Consider the following 11,456-nt stretch of genomic DNA (forward strand, 5'->3'; position numbering starts at 1 on the left):
AAATATCTATCTATTTTTACCGTGAGATACAAATTCTTACTGTGGGGAATTTTTTTGACGATATATCGTGAACGGTAAAATATCGCCCATCCCTAATACCTACACATCTTTAACAACAGAAATAAATGGTCCCTAAACCTTCTCAAACAAGTCCTGTCTCCCTTTCAGCATATATGTGATTTTTTTTTTTTTCCAAAGGAAAGGCTGCCAACATCTGTCTAACCCAGAATGCAACACTCGGCCTACTGGTTTTCTTCCAAAATAGTGCAATTGATTTTTTTGCATGTAAAAGACACATGTCTATAATTATTCTTTCACTTTGGGTGTATTTGTGACCCTTTGGGTAGGACCCCAGGATGAAAAAGGCAGGGTCCATTAAAAGGACCTTTTGAAATAATTTTTTCAATTATTTTCTCAGCTTCCACCCAAAAAGCCTTGACCTTACAACATTGCCACATACAGTGAAATAATGTCCCCTTTTCCTTTAAACATTTCGTGCACCGATCTGGGATGTTACTATTATATTTATTTAGTTTAACTGGTGTGGTATACGTTGTCATTGTCCATTTATATTGCAACAATCTCAGTCGTTAGCTGATCGTCTGAGTGTGAGCTTTGGCACATATTAATTTCCAGTCCTCTGGGGAGACCATCACTCCTAAATCTTCACTCCAGCCCATCCGTTTGTCCCTTTTAAGGCTGATTTTATTAAAAAAAAGCATCAAAGTCTATTGTAAGCACTTAAAAGTCTAAAAGGAAGCGTAGTGATTTAATATTAATATACTGTTTTTACAAACATGAGGAAATGTTTCCTCCTTTGTCTCCTCACTCATAACAGACACCCGAGTGTTTAAACGTTCAGCCCCTCAACAAAAACTGGTGGTTTAACAGTGATTTATCTTCCACATACATTTTTGAGATAATTTCCTCACATTGTTCGTAGTGAACATTCTGTGTGTGAATGCGAGTGGGCACCCCCAGTTTTCCACCACTCTTGATACAAATGTTGGTGATGTTTATCCCACTTGAATGAAAACATGTGAAAGGCAACAGCTTGTGTAGAAAATGTTTTTGATTGCTAAGCGGTTATGTCAGCATTGATCACGTGCTCTGTGTTCACAGTGGGCTTTCGGAGTGACGCTATGGGAACTGATGACTTTGGGTCAGACTCCCTACGTCGACATCGACCCGTTTGAGATGTCTGCTTACCTGAAAGACGGCTACAGAATAGCACAACCTATCAACTGTCCAGATGAGCTGTAAGTTTGGTTTTCTTCTAGCCTATACAAACTTATGCCAACACACACAAATGTTTTCACCAAACTGCAAAGTCTAAAGCTGAAAAATAAACCCAGTATGGAAATGCTGTAAACATCAGGCCCTTATATGTAACTTTAAAGGTGGTGGAGGGTTAGGAAATATGTTTAAATATGTGACAACTTCATGGGTTTTTTTTTTTTTGCTTAAATTGAACGACTAGATTAATTCACTGTTAAGGTTTGGTTAGTGTCATGCTTTCAAGTGTGTTATTCTCAGGTTCGGGTTCGGGTATATCCCCCAAATCTCAGTTTAGCTCCTAAAACCCAGGATGCTGCCACCAAACTGATAAAGACGAAGCTTCAGATCAGAAATCTGTAAAGCAGAGACTGACATCCGTGCAGCAAACACCTGTTTATATGAAAGATGCTGTTCCCTGACAACACAACCAAAACATCAATCTGATTTGTTTTTATTGAATGCTTTTTTCAAACACTTTTATATATATATATATATATATATATATATATATATATATATATATATATATATATATATTACATTTTCAGTTTCCTGACAAACGTTTTTGTGTTTGTAAAATAAAAAAAGATGGATAGATTTTTGACACCACAAGTTATGATGCAGTGAGGAGCCTTTTAAACAATAGTAGCAGAAGACACACCCTGCGTTAGTGGAAATGACGTTTACCTGCCTCATAAGGGTCAAATGAAGGGTGTGTATCAAGCAGATAAAAACAAAGGTGCTGAAAACTGGGTTAAGAACTGCCAAGTACATTATTTAAACCTTGAAGGAATGTTGTGACCCATCATGACCAAGGAAAATGGGTAGTTTGGGGCAAAAAATGAAGAAAAAAAAACCTGTAAATGTCCATGAGTGCAGAGCAATGTTTGAAATCTAAACTACAATCAGCCGTAGAACTCGTAGAAAATGTTGAAGGTTCTGGTATATTTATATGCTCGAGCTTCAGGAAAAACTGTATTTTGGCGAAACATTTTTGTAGCCTTTTTATTTATGTTAACACTATTTCCTGAGGTGAAATGTGTGTCACACTCTGATTCTTGGGTGTGGAGTCGGCCACTCCACTGAACTCTATCCCTCTCCTCTGCTTTATGCTACCAGCATAACGCTATAAAGTGATGACATACTGCATGATGTGGTGTTTGGGTGGAGTAAGAGTGTGGGTTTGGGTCGCAGAACCTTGGAAATCCAAGAACTTTACTAAATGAAATATTTCCATACTGCGGCTGCTGGAAACTAAGCAACAGGGTTCTGTGTTATCACAGTTTAATTTGGTAATGACTTAAGACCTAATATGTTTTCTCCGGCACAGGTAAAGGTTGTTTTTCTCCCACACACTTTGAACCTGGTGGGTCTAACAATGATGTGGGTAATTTATTGATTTTTACAGGCTAACGAGCTTCGTGCTCGTACATGTAGCCTCGTCACATCAGACCAATGAAATTACAGAACAGGGACCAATGAAACCGTTCAGATTACATCAAACGCACCTGCGGCATATAAAAGTGTGACTGATACATGTTAGGACTGGGCGATATGGACCAAAAGTCATATCTCGATATTTTCTAGCTGAATGGCGATACTCGATATATATCGATATTTTTTCTGTGACATAATTGGGGTTTCCCCCAAAGCATTATAGCATAGCATCTCTGTTAGCTTCATTTTTTCTGAGGCAAACCCTTAAAAAAACAGTCAGTGTTAATACAAAGCCTCGTGCCAAATGTCACACAGGTACCTTTATTAACAGAGGTCTGCACAATATCAAAATGTATAAAACACATGAAATAAAAATAAACTGCCTGCATATATAGAATAAAAATGCTTCTTGAGTAAAATAAAACAAATATCCCTTTCCTGCATAACAATTAAATTAAAATACACTGTGCAATTAATACAATGTAGACAGTAACAGGCAGACTTTTCCACTGAGGTTGACAGTTGTGCAAATAACAAAACATTTGTGCAAATCTCAAATAAAACATTCAAGTCAATTTGTCACAAAATAAGCTATATCAAAATCATAAAATCTGTATCGGCACACAACTGGTACAGTGTCAAACTGATGAGGTAGGTAAGTTACGAGATCGTCTGAAACGCCTCAAAATACATCTACATACATCAATATGTGTTAAAGGTCATGTAAGTTCAATATAAGCTACTCAAAGGTTCAAAACAAGTGGCTCATAGGTCTGAAATTAGTACCGTGTACAACTGACATTATCTTGACGCATTTCAATTCATGAGTAATCTGCAAGTAACGTGTGTCAACGATTGCACAACTTACGGCGCGTGTGCGTGCGACATATGAGCCGTGCCCTTTTCTGGATAAATCATCAAGGTGTAACGGGACCTTTAGATCAAAAAAGTAATGACACGAAACAAGGGCAAGCAAGAAACCAAACAAGAGACGATCATGCAGAGTCCCTCTAAAGCACTTTACGTCCACGCCCACAACTGGAACTGTCGAGCTAAAAGCTGCACAAGTTTGTCTTTGAGCTACTTTACAGTTAGTTCAACATTATAACCGTTGCCTTATTTTAAAAGTAATAACATTTCACTAGCACATTAGAATGATCAGAATAGCACATTGCTATTCTTTTGCATCATCCTATTCTTTTTACTCCCGTCTGGCACCGTGAGAATTATACGCTGGTTTCAAACATCCAAATGTCATTATCTCTTCACAGGAGTGCCCTAAGGGCCGGTGCTGGAGCCGCTTCTCTTTGGCTTGGGCTCGGTTATCACCTCGCATGCTTTTACTCATCACTGCTACACACATGATACGCAGCCATATCTGGCATTTCCGCCTAATAACTGTGCCGTCTCGGCACAAATCTCAGCTTGTCTCTGGGATATATCCGCATGGCTGAAGGAACCCCACCTTGAGCTAAACTTTTCCAAGACTGAGCTGGTCTAAATCCACGTGGCCTCCTCCTCCCTCTGTCCTGGCAGGGTTGTGAGACACTTGTGTCATGATTGATGCTGTGTTGCCGTCCTCAGACCGTGTGGCATCTCAATTCAATTCACTTTATTTGTTAAACAGGGACTGTTCATATTAATGGACACAAGTGTAAATATGTATGGTTGTAGCCAGAGGCTAATTTCCACCATTTGTCCCTGCGGCAAATTAATGCCAGACACAGAATCGGACATCAGCAGACAAAGTAGACAAGATATGACATTCATACCAACAAAAACACAACATTAAAAGATACGACAGAAATAGATAAAAATCATTAAGCAATAAAACAAGTTGCAATTGATAAACCAGTAGGTGACTGTAAAGTTAAAGTGTATCTGGAACTTGCCTCGTGACTCTTGGTCCTCACCTCCTTTACTGTTTGGTGTTCATCCAACCCAATAAGGCTCATCTCACACTGTGGCAAGGTGCGTGCCACGGGGGCCCGACCGAAGGACGGAGAGGACACAGAGTTTCGTTCAGACCCTTTTATTTCTCACCCAAAACGTGCAGAAACACACACAGCTCCTCAGCAGCAGCCCCCTCCTGAGTCTCTCAGTCCTCTTTATCAAGGCTGGCAGGTTGGAGAGGCTGATGGGACACACCTGTGTGATTGCTGAGTGGTTGCAGCCACTCCAACCTGCCACACACCCCCAACGCCAACCTCGAGCCGGGGTCTGTCCGGCCGAGCATACTCCCCCCCCCGCCCCCTCGGAGCGGGAGAGGAAGCCCAGAACCCCCCGGGCCTTCCTGGTCGGGGGGTCGTCCTCGGCGTCGGCCTGACCTGCGGTCCCGTCGTGGGGGTCGTCCCCGGCGTCGGCTCTCCCGCCGTGGAAAATGCGCTCGGGGCCGGGCCCATGGTGGCCTCGGGCCACACGGTGCGCGCACGACCGCCTCCTTCCCCTCCGCGACGCAGCCCTGCGCGGGCTGCTGGTCCGGCCCCGTCTCCGCCGTCGCTTGCGGCTGCGCCTCCGCAGCCGCCTTCCCAGCCAACGCCGCCTCCGCCTCCATCTCCGCCTCCGCCCTCGGAGCCGTCGCCTGGCGGCCCGCAGCTTCTGCCTCACGGCCTCCCAGCTGCGGCGCCACCAGCGCTGCCGCGGCAAACCTCAGACGTGGTGCAGGGATGGGCCGCTCCGCGGGTCCCGCCACCTCGGGAGCCGTCGCTTGGCGGCCCGCAGCTTCTGCCTCCCGGCCTCTCAGCTGCGGCGCCGCCAGCCCCTCCCGCGTTGCTGCGGCGGCCCTCAGACGGGGTGCAGGGATGGGTCGCCCCGCAGCCACCAGGGCTTCTATCGCGGCCAGCTGCCGCTCGCCCTGGTCCCGGAAGGCGGCCGCCATGCCCGCCATGGCCCGGGCGAGCGCGTCCAGGGCCCGCTCCATGACCCCCCTCGTCCGTCCTTCGAAGCCCCACGTTGGGCGCCAGTGTGGCAAGGTGCGTGCCACGGGGGCCCGACCGAAGGACGGAGAGGACACAGAGTTTCGTTCAGACCCTTTTATTTCTCACCCAAAACGTGCAGAAACACACACAGCTCCTCAGCAGCAGCCTCCTCCTGAGTCTCTCAGTCCTCTTTATCAAGGCTGGCAGGTTGGAGAGGCCGATGGGACACACCTGTGTGATTGCTGAGTGGTTGCAGCCACTCCAACCTGCCACACACACTCTACGGTGGACAACACGCTACCAGTCACTGTCAGACCACTGACCACCTTCTCTACTTTTTATTTTTATTTTTTATAGTTGTTTTTTTATTTGGAAAGGACAAGTAGATAAAACGGTACGTCAATATTCAAGTAAATGAAAATGAATGTCCTTCCAGTTTTGTTTGTTTAAGTCCTGAACATGTACATTACTAGACATCAAGGTGTACTGGTCCAATGGAGCTTTTCCACTAGTACCTACTCAGCCCGACTCCACTCGCCTCGGTTTGGTTCTTTTCCACCAGGGGTCTAACGTGCAGAGTAGATACTTTTCTGTATCTATTCTGCTGAGGTTCTAAGCGGCTGAGTCGGCTGTATCTGACATCATCACACTACAGACCACCGATTGGTCGGGGGGTTGGAGTCAGACGTCTGAGTCAGGATGTGGAAATCAGAGAAAGAGAGACTCACGGCTTCCTCATTTGACAGTCAACGGCAGCGCAAAAGTCTGTTTGATGATCCAACTCTGAGGTGCAGATGTTCATAAACCTGGTGGCTGAGGAGAGAATTAAAAAGGGATCTAGACGGAGATAAGGAACAACCAGATCTACCAGGAGCTCTGTCTCTTCATAGCTGCTCACGGCTCCAGCTGACTTTTCAGCAGCACCGAGACAAACTAAAAAAAGTTAAAAAGCGCCGCCGCTTGAAGCTTCTTTCACTCTCATTTTTTAACTTGATATCAAACACAAGCCACAGACCCAGCGGCACATCTATCATATCCTCCATGTTCTACATCTTTAGTGTTGTTGTCTTCTCCGTTTAGATAAACAATCAAATACGTCACAGCAGCTTCGCTCCAACCTCCTACTTCTCATCTGGGTATTGAAAAGAAACGAGGCGTGACGAGTCGAGTCGGGCTGAGTAGGTACTAGTGTAAAAGTGCCACAAGAGTAGTATAGTCATACAGTAGTTTGCGGGTTTGTCCTCCTTTGAGCTTTATAGAGCCCAGTTTCACAGACAACTAAAGTTTCCCAGCACTTGTGGAGGGAAAACAGCAAAGGGAGGTGAATCCTCCTCCGTAGGGCCGCGTCAGAAAGACATCCTGAATAATCAGAGCCACTAGGGCTTCACATTCATCTGGATAGGACTCTGATACAATACAACTCAGTTTAACTGTTTACATGAACTATGAACAGAAATCAGGGGGTCACCTGCCACTGCTGTTGTGGAATTAATCATAAAACCCAGTCAAGGGTTAAATCACAGAGTTACAACATAATAGTACCAGTGAAATCAAATAAAATCTGCTCTCATGGGGGTGATAAATACGATCCAGTTATTCCAAATTTTGTAAAATATGTCCCGTTGTGTTTTTAGTTGGAAGGTCAGCAATATCAATCCAGTCCTCTAGAGTAGGTGGGGTCGGAGTTAACCATCTCCTGGTAATTGCTTTTTTACTTGCCACTAAGAGCATTTGCAGCAATTTTATCTCTCGCCTACATTCCAAAAAATTAACATGACCTAGATATAATACATCGAAACTCAGAGGAAACTGAATGTTAAAAACTGTGCTTACTGAAGCCTGGATGCCCCTCCAGAACACTTTCAGCTTGTTCCAGAAAATGTGATGTTGGTTAACCACAGTCGAGCAACATTGTCTCCAACATGGCAAATTTGCACCTTTGTATTTCTCCTGATACGGTGTCGTGAAATATCTAATAATATTCTTCCAAAAATGCTTTCTCCAGGCCATGGAGCTAGATGTCGTCCACTGGAAGGACCAGATATTGCCCCAAGTCTCCTCAAAAATCTCAATCCTTGCTTCCCTTTCCCATTTAGCTTTGATTTAACGAGTGTTGCTATTAGTGACTCTTCTTTTCTACTTTTAAGAAACCTTTGAAGACTCATCACTTTCCAGAAAACCTCTAAAAGGTTAACTTATTTAAGTCACAACCCACTGCATCTTTCTATACTTGCTTTCGTCTACAAGTCTACCTTGAACTTTGTCACTCTTTGGCTCCCGAGATGTTTTGGTATTGATTCAGTGGACTCAGGACTCGACACCAGGCCTCTAACTGTACTGCAGTTTGATTGATGTTTGGATAAAAGCATCTTCTAAATGAGTATCTGTATAAAGATTTAAAAGGAAAGAAATTAATTGGGCCTGTTTTGCACTTTTCACGAGGGCTCATTTGCCAGTTTTTTTTGTCGACTCAATGCTCCTCTCTCCTCCTCTTCCTTTCTGTCTTCTTTAACACAAAGACCAGCCACACAACGCTAATATACATTTAGCAGTTTAAAATGAGTTGCATGTCAAACCATGTTAGTTCGTAGTATTGTTTTGAGATGAGTTAAATGGTGTAAATGAAAATTGCTGATACTGTAGTTATTGTGACTTGTCTGAGCCAACTGTCTCTGCGGTATCATCATCAAAACCATAAATCTCATTTATGACATTAACAACTCACCTCCGACGACGCAGGAGCTGAGTCATCTAGTAAAGCGTGTGTGTGTGCATGCGTGTGTGTGTGTGTGTGTGTGTAAAACTTTTCCTGTTTTGTTTTTTTTAAAGAGCGTGCACTGACACTGATGCCAAGCTTCCTAGATTTTTATTTTTGCAATATTGTGTCCTCCAAGTGTGAGAATCCATCCTGCTTTTCCAGCTGTTTCCATTTAAAATCTTCTTTCTGATGGGGTCAGTGATCCCCTGGAGTCCAGCCCGGGTCCAGACACCTTCCCCTGTCCCAGTCGATCTCCAGACTGCAGATCCTCCCTCGGTGGTGTTACTTGTGTATTCTATCAACTCTATCGCCCTTTTGTCAGTTTTTCTGAAGGCGCTCGCTTTTTTTTTTTTTTTTTTCTCGGTTTGTTTGTTTTTTCAATGGAGAAAAGTTCCCACCTCTTCTGGAAACACATTGGTATGATTTATTTTTTTATTACAGTTTGATAAACCACATAATGCTTTTAATGACTTGTCTCAAAGCGATATAATTGTCAGCAGCGCCTTGTTCGGGCTCCGTGAAACATGATATTTGTCAGGTAATGAGCGAGCTGTCAGATATCTACGGGGATCAGAGCAGACTGTGTTGGTCTCCAGCTAACCGGGATCGTGATTGATATCCCGTCCAACCAATAATTGATCTTCCCCGAACACCTTTTTAACATCTACCGTTTAGAAATGTTTTATGTGCTGAAGTTGTTAAACGATGCACACAAGTTTGGAAAAAAGAAACTTTGCAACTCTGTCTTGGTCGTTTGTTCAGTGCGGGTTATCTCCATGAACGGATAAGTATAAGTGGGTATGCACCTGCAGTGAAGTGTGTGCGTGTGCACGCGTGTGCGTTTCTTGCTGCAGACAGACTTGCTCTTGACACATTGTTTATGTAACGGAGGCAGAATTGGACTGAAATGTTAAGCTACTGCCAGCGTTGGTAGATGTGGAGCTTATCAACATCCTGCAACTGTCAGGAGCACGGAGTAGCTTTCACTCGCTGGCATCGTTCTCCCACCACGGCATTGTTATTTACAGACCGTTTCCTCAATATTAAGTCTGCAGCGAGCCGCCGCCTCCCCTCCGATGGATGAGAACAGGTTTTTTCTTTCTCATGTCAAAGCTGGCACCCAGCGCCGACCATCCGGCGTTGAAGAGTTTGTGCTGGGTGATTGACCCAAGTCTGAACGTTTTTCTTTCCAAAAACTAAACGAACTCTGGGTCATATGATTCACAATAATGTTCTTTCTACTGTAAATCACACTTGTTCACTCATTTCAGTCAGCATCTCTCTAACCGTTGCCGGGAACTTACACTTCCTTCCACCTTTCAGACGCAAACGAACTCCAGAAACACATTGTTACTGCATTTTCTGGTGACTGACGTGTGCTGTTCTTGTGTGTGTGGCAGGTTTGCGGTGATGGCGTGTTGCTGGGCCCTGGACCCCGAGGAGAGGCCCAAGTTTCAGCAGCTTGTTCAGTGTCTCACGGAGTTCCACGCAGCGCTGGGGGCCTACGTGTAAACGCTGCAGTTTCTGGTGGACAGTACAACGCCACTCACATGGAACACATGTACGATATTGTGCCTTATCAGATGCAAGCGCAGACGGAGGATTTTGTGTTGTACAGGTCTTTTTTGGTGTTTTTATAGTTGAATTACCTTTCTAAGGCATAGTAAAGAAGTAAAAAGCTTTCTTGTTGTATATTGCATCATTTGCTTGAAAGCATCGGTTGCTCGGCCCCAGTGGACGGACGCAGCGGGAAGATGTTCTCCTCCAGGCATCTCATCCACTTTTATGGACATTTATACGCCATTGAACAGTTTTTTTGTTTTTTTTTTATGAATAACAATTTAAGCTTTTAAAACTGACAGTATTTCCTACAAGTTTTGTAATGTAGTGAAACGGTGTACATTGTAGGTTTGTGTTGGATCGTAGATGACTGACTGCAACAGAACAACGTGTACCAAAGTAGACCCAAAGGCTTCATTTGTACAGTATTGGACTCCAGACGTGTTGCTCTGCTCTGCTGCGGCGAGCTCCAGCCCGGTACAAGAGGAAGCTCGGAAACTTAATGTATTCATGTTTTTGGTTGTGTTTTTTCCTGAGACTTCAGCAAATGGTACAGCGCCTCCTCTGGACGGATTTCCTTTTTTATTAAACTAATAATGGCACAGACACCTGCAGAGGCATCCTGGCTGCTTTTGTCTTCCCGTGCAGTCGGGATGAAGCCAAAATGTCAAACATCCATATAACAAATTAAGATGTTTTTACTGTTTTGAACACTAAAATATATCATCATTTGAACTCCACCACCTTCATGTTTTGTACGTGTAATTTCTACTCACTACTTCCCCATAGTTTTTATAATTAGCTTGATTGTTCTGTGTCAGAACATGAACATCCTTCACGAGACTTTTCAACTGTTTTTATAACTATTTACACTATTAATCACTGTGAAAACACACAACTGACTACCATTTTTGGTCTAATCATATTCTTACACCTGTAACATCTTTGATGTGTTTCTATGGTCACTGCATGTTGAAATAAGGTTGTAAACTGTTTTCTGAATTCATATCTACAAATTAAATGGGATATTTTAAATATAGTTCTACATTTTTCTTCTTTTTCTTTTCTTTGTGGTAGAGCTTTTTCCATGAGTGTCCAACAGAGCGTGAAGATGACGTCCTTTCAAAATATAATCAGTCACTTCCAGGTTTCTGTTCGTCAGTTGTGTATGTTTTGTTTTTTCCTCCAGTTTCCTCATCAGCATCAGTCATAATAGCACATCATGCAACACCGACCGCTAGACATGTTAAGTAAGTGTTCTCACCAGACTTGTGTGTCACAATGCTGTGTGACTGACAGATTTTTTGTTTTTTTCAGTGAAATGTAGAATATTACAGGGTAGTGGGGTTTCTGGTATATCTGGTGACTGTAAAACACGTGTTTCTTGGAAAAAGTATGTTCAGAGAAAGGAAACGATGCACATACTGATCCCAAAGATAAATGGGTTGTTTTCATTTCCTTTTATTATTATTATTATTATTATTATTATTGCATTATATATAGAT

General features: G+C 43.3%; 1 protein-coding gene across 2 annotated transcripts in view; it reads left to right on the plus strand.

Annotated features, from left to right (window-relative positions):
• Positions 1 to 10,986, plus strand: part of ryk (receptor like tyrosine kinase) — a 55,052-nt gene extending 44,066 nt beyond the window's left edge. For both annotated transcript variants that reach the window (XM_061737576.1, XM_061737577.1), the window contains 2 exons: positions 1,123 to 1,259; positions 9,792 to 10,986. In XM_061737576.1, the coding sequence (XP_061593560.1) occupies positions 1,123 to 1,259; positions 9,792 to 9,903 (249 nt within the window). In that variant the 3' untranslated portion in view covers positions 9,904 to 10,986. The remainder of the gene's footprint in view (positions 1 to 1,122; positions 1,260 to 9,791) is intronic.
• The last annotated feature ends 470 nt before the right edge of the window (positions 10,987 to 11,456 follow it).

Source organism: Cololabis saira, chromosome 13, assembly GCF_033807715.1.
Source record: "Cololabis saira isolate AMF1-May2022 chromosome 13, fColSai1.1, whole genome shotgun sequence".
Lineage (NCBI taxonomy): Eukaryota > Metazoa > Chordata > Actinopteri > Beloniformes > Belonidae > Cololabis > Cololabis saira.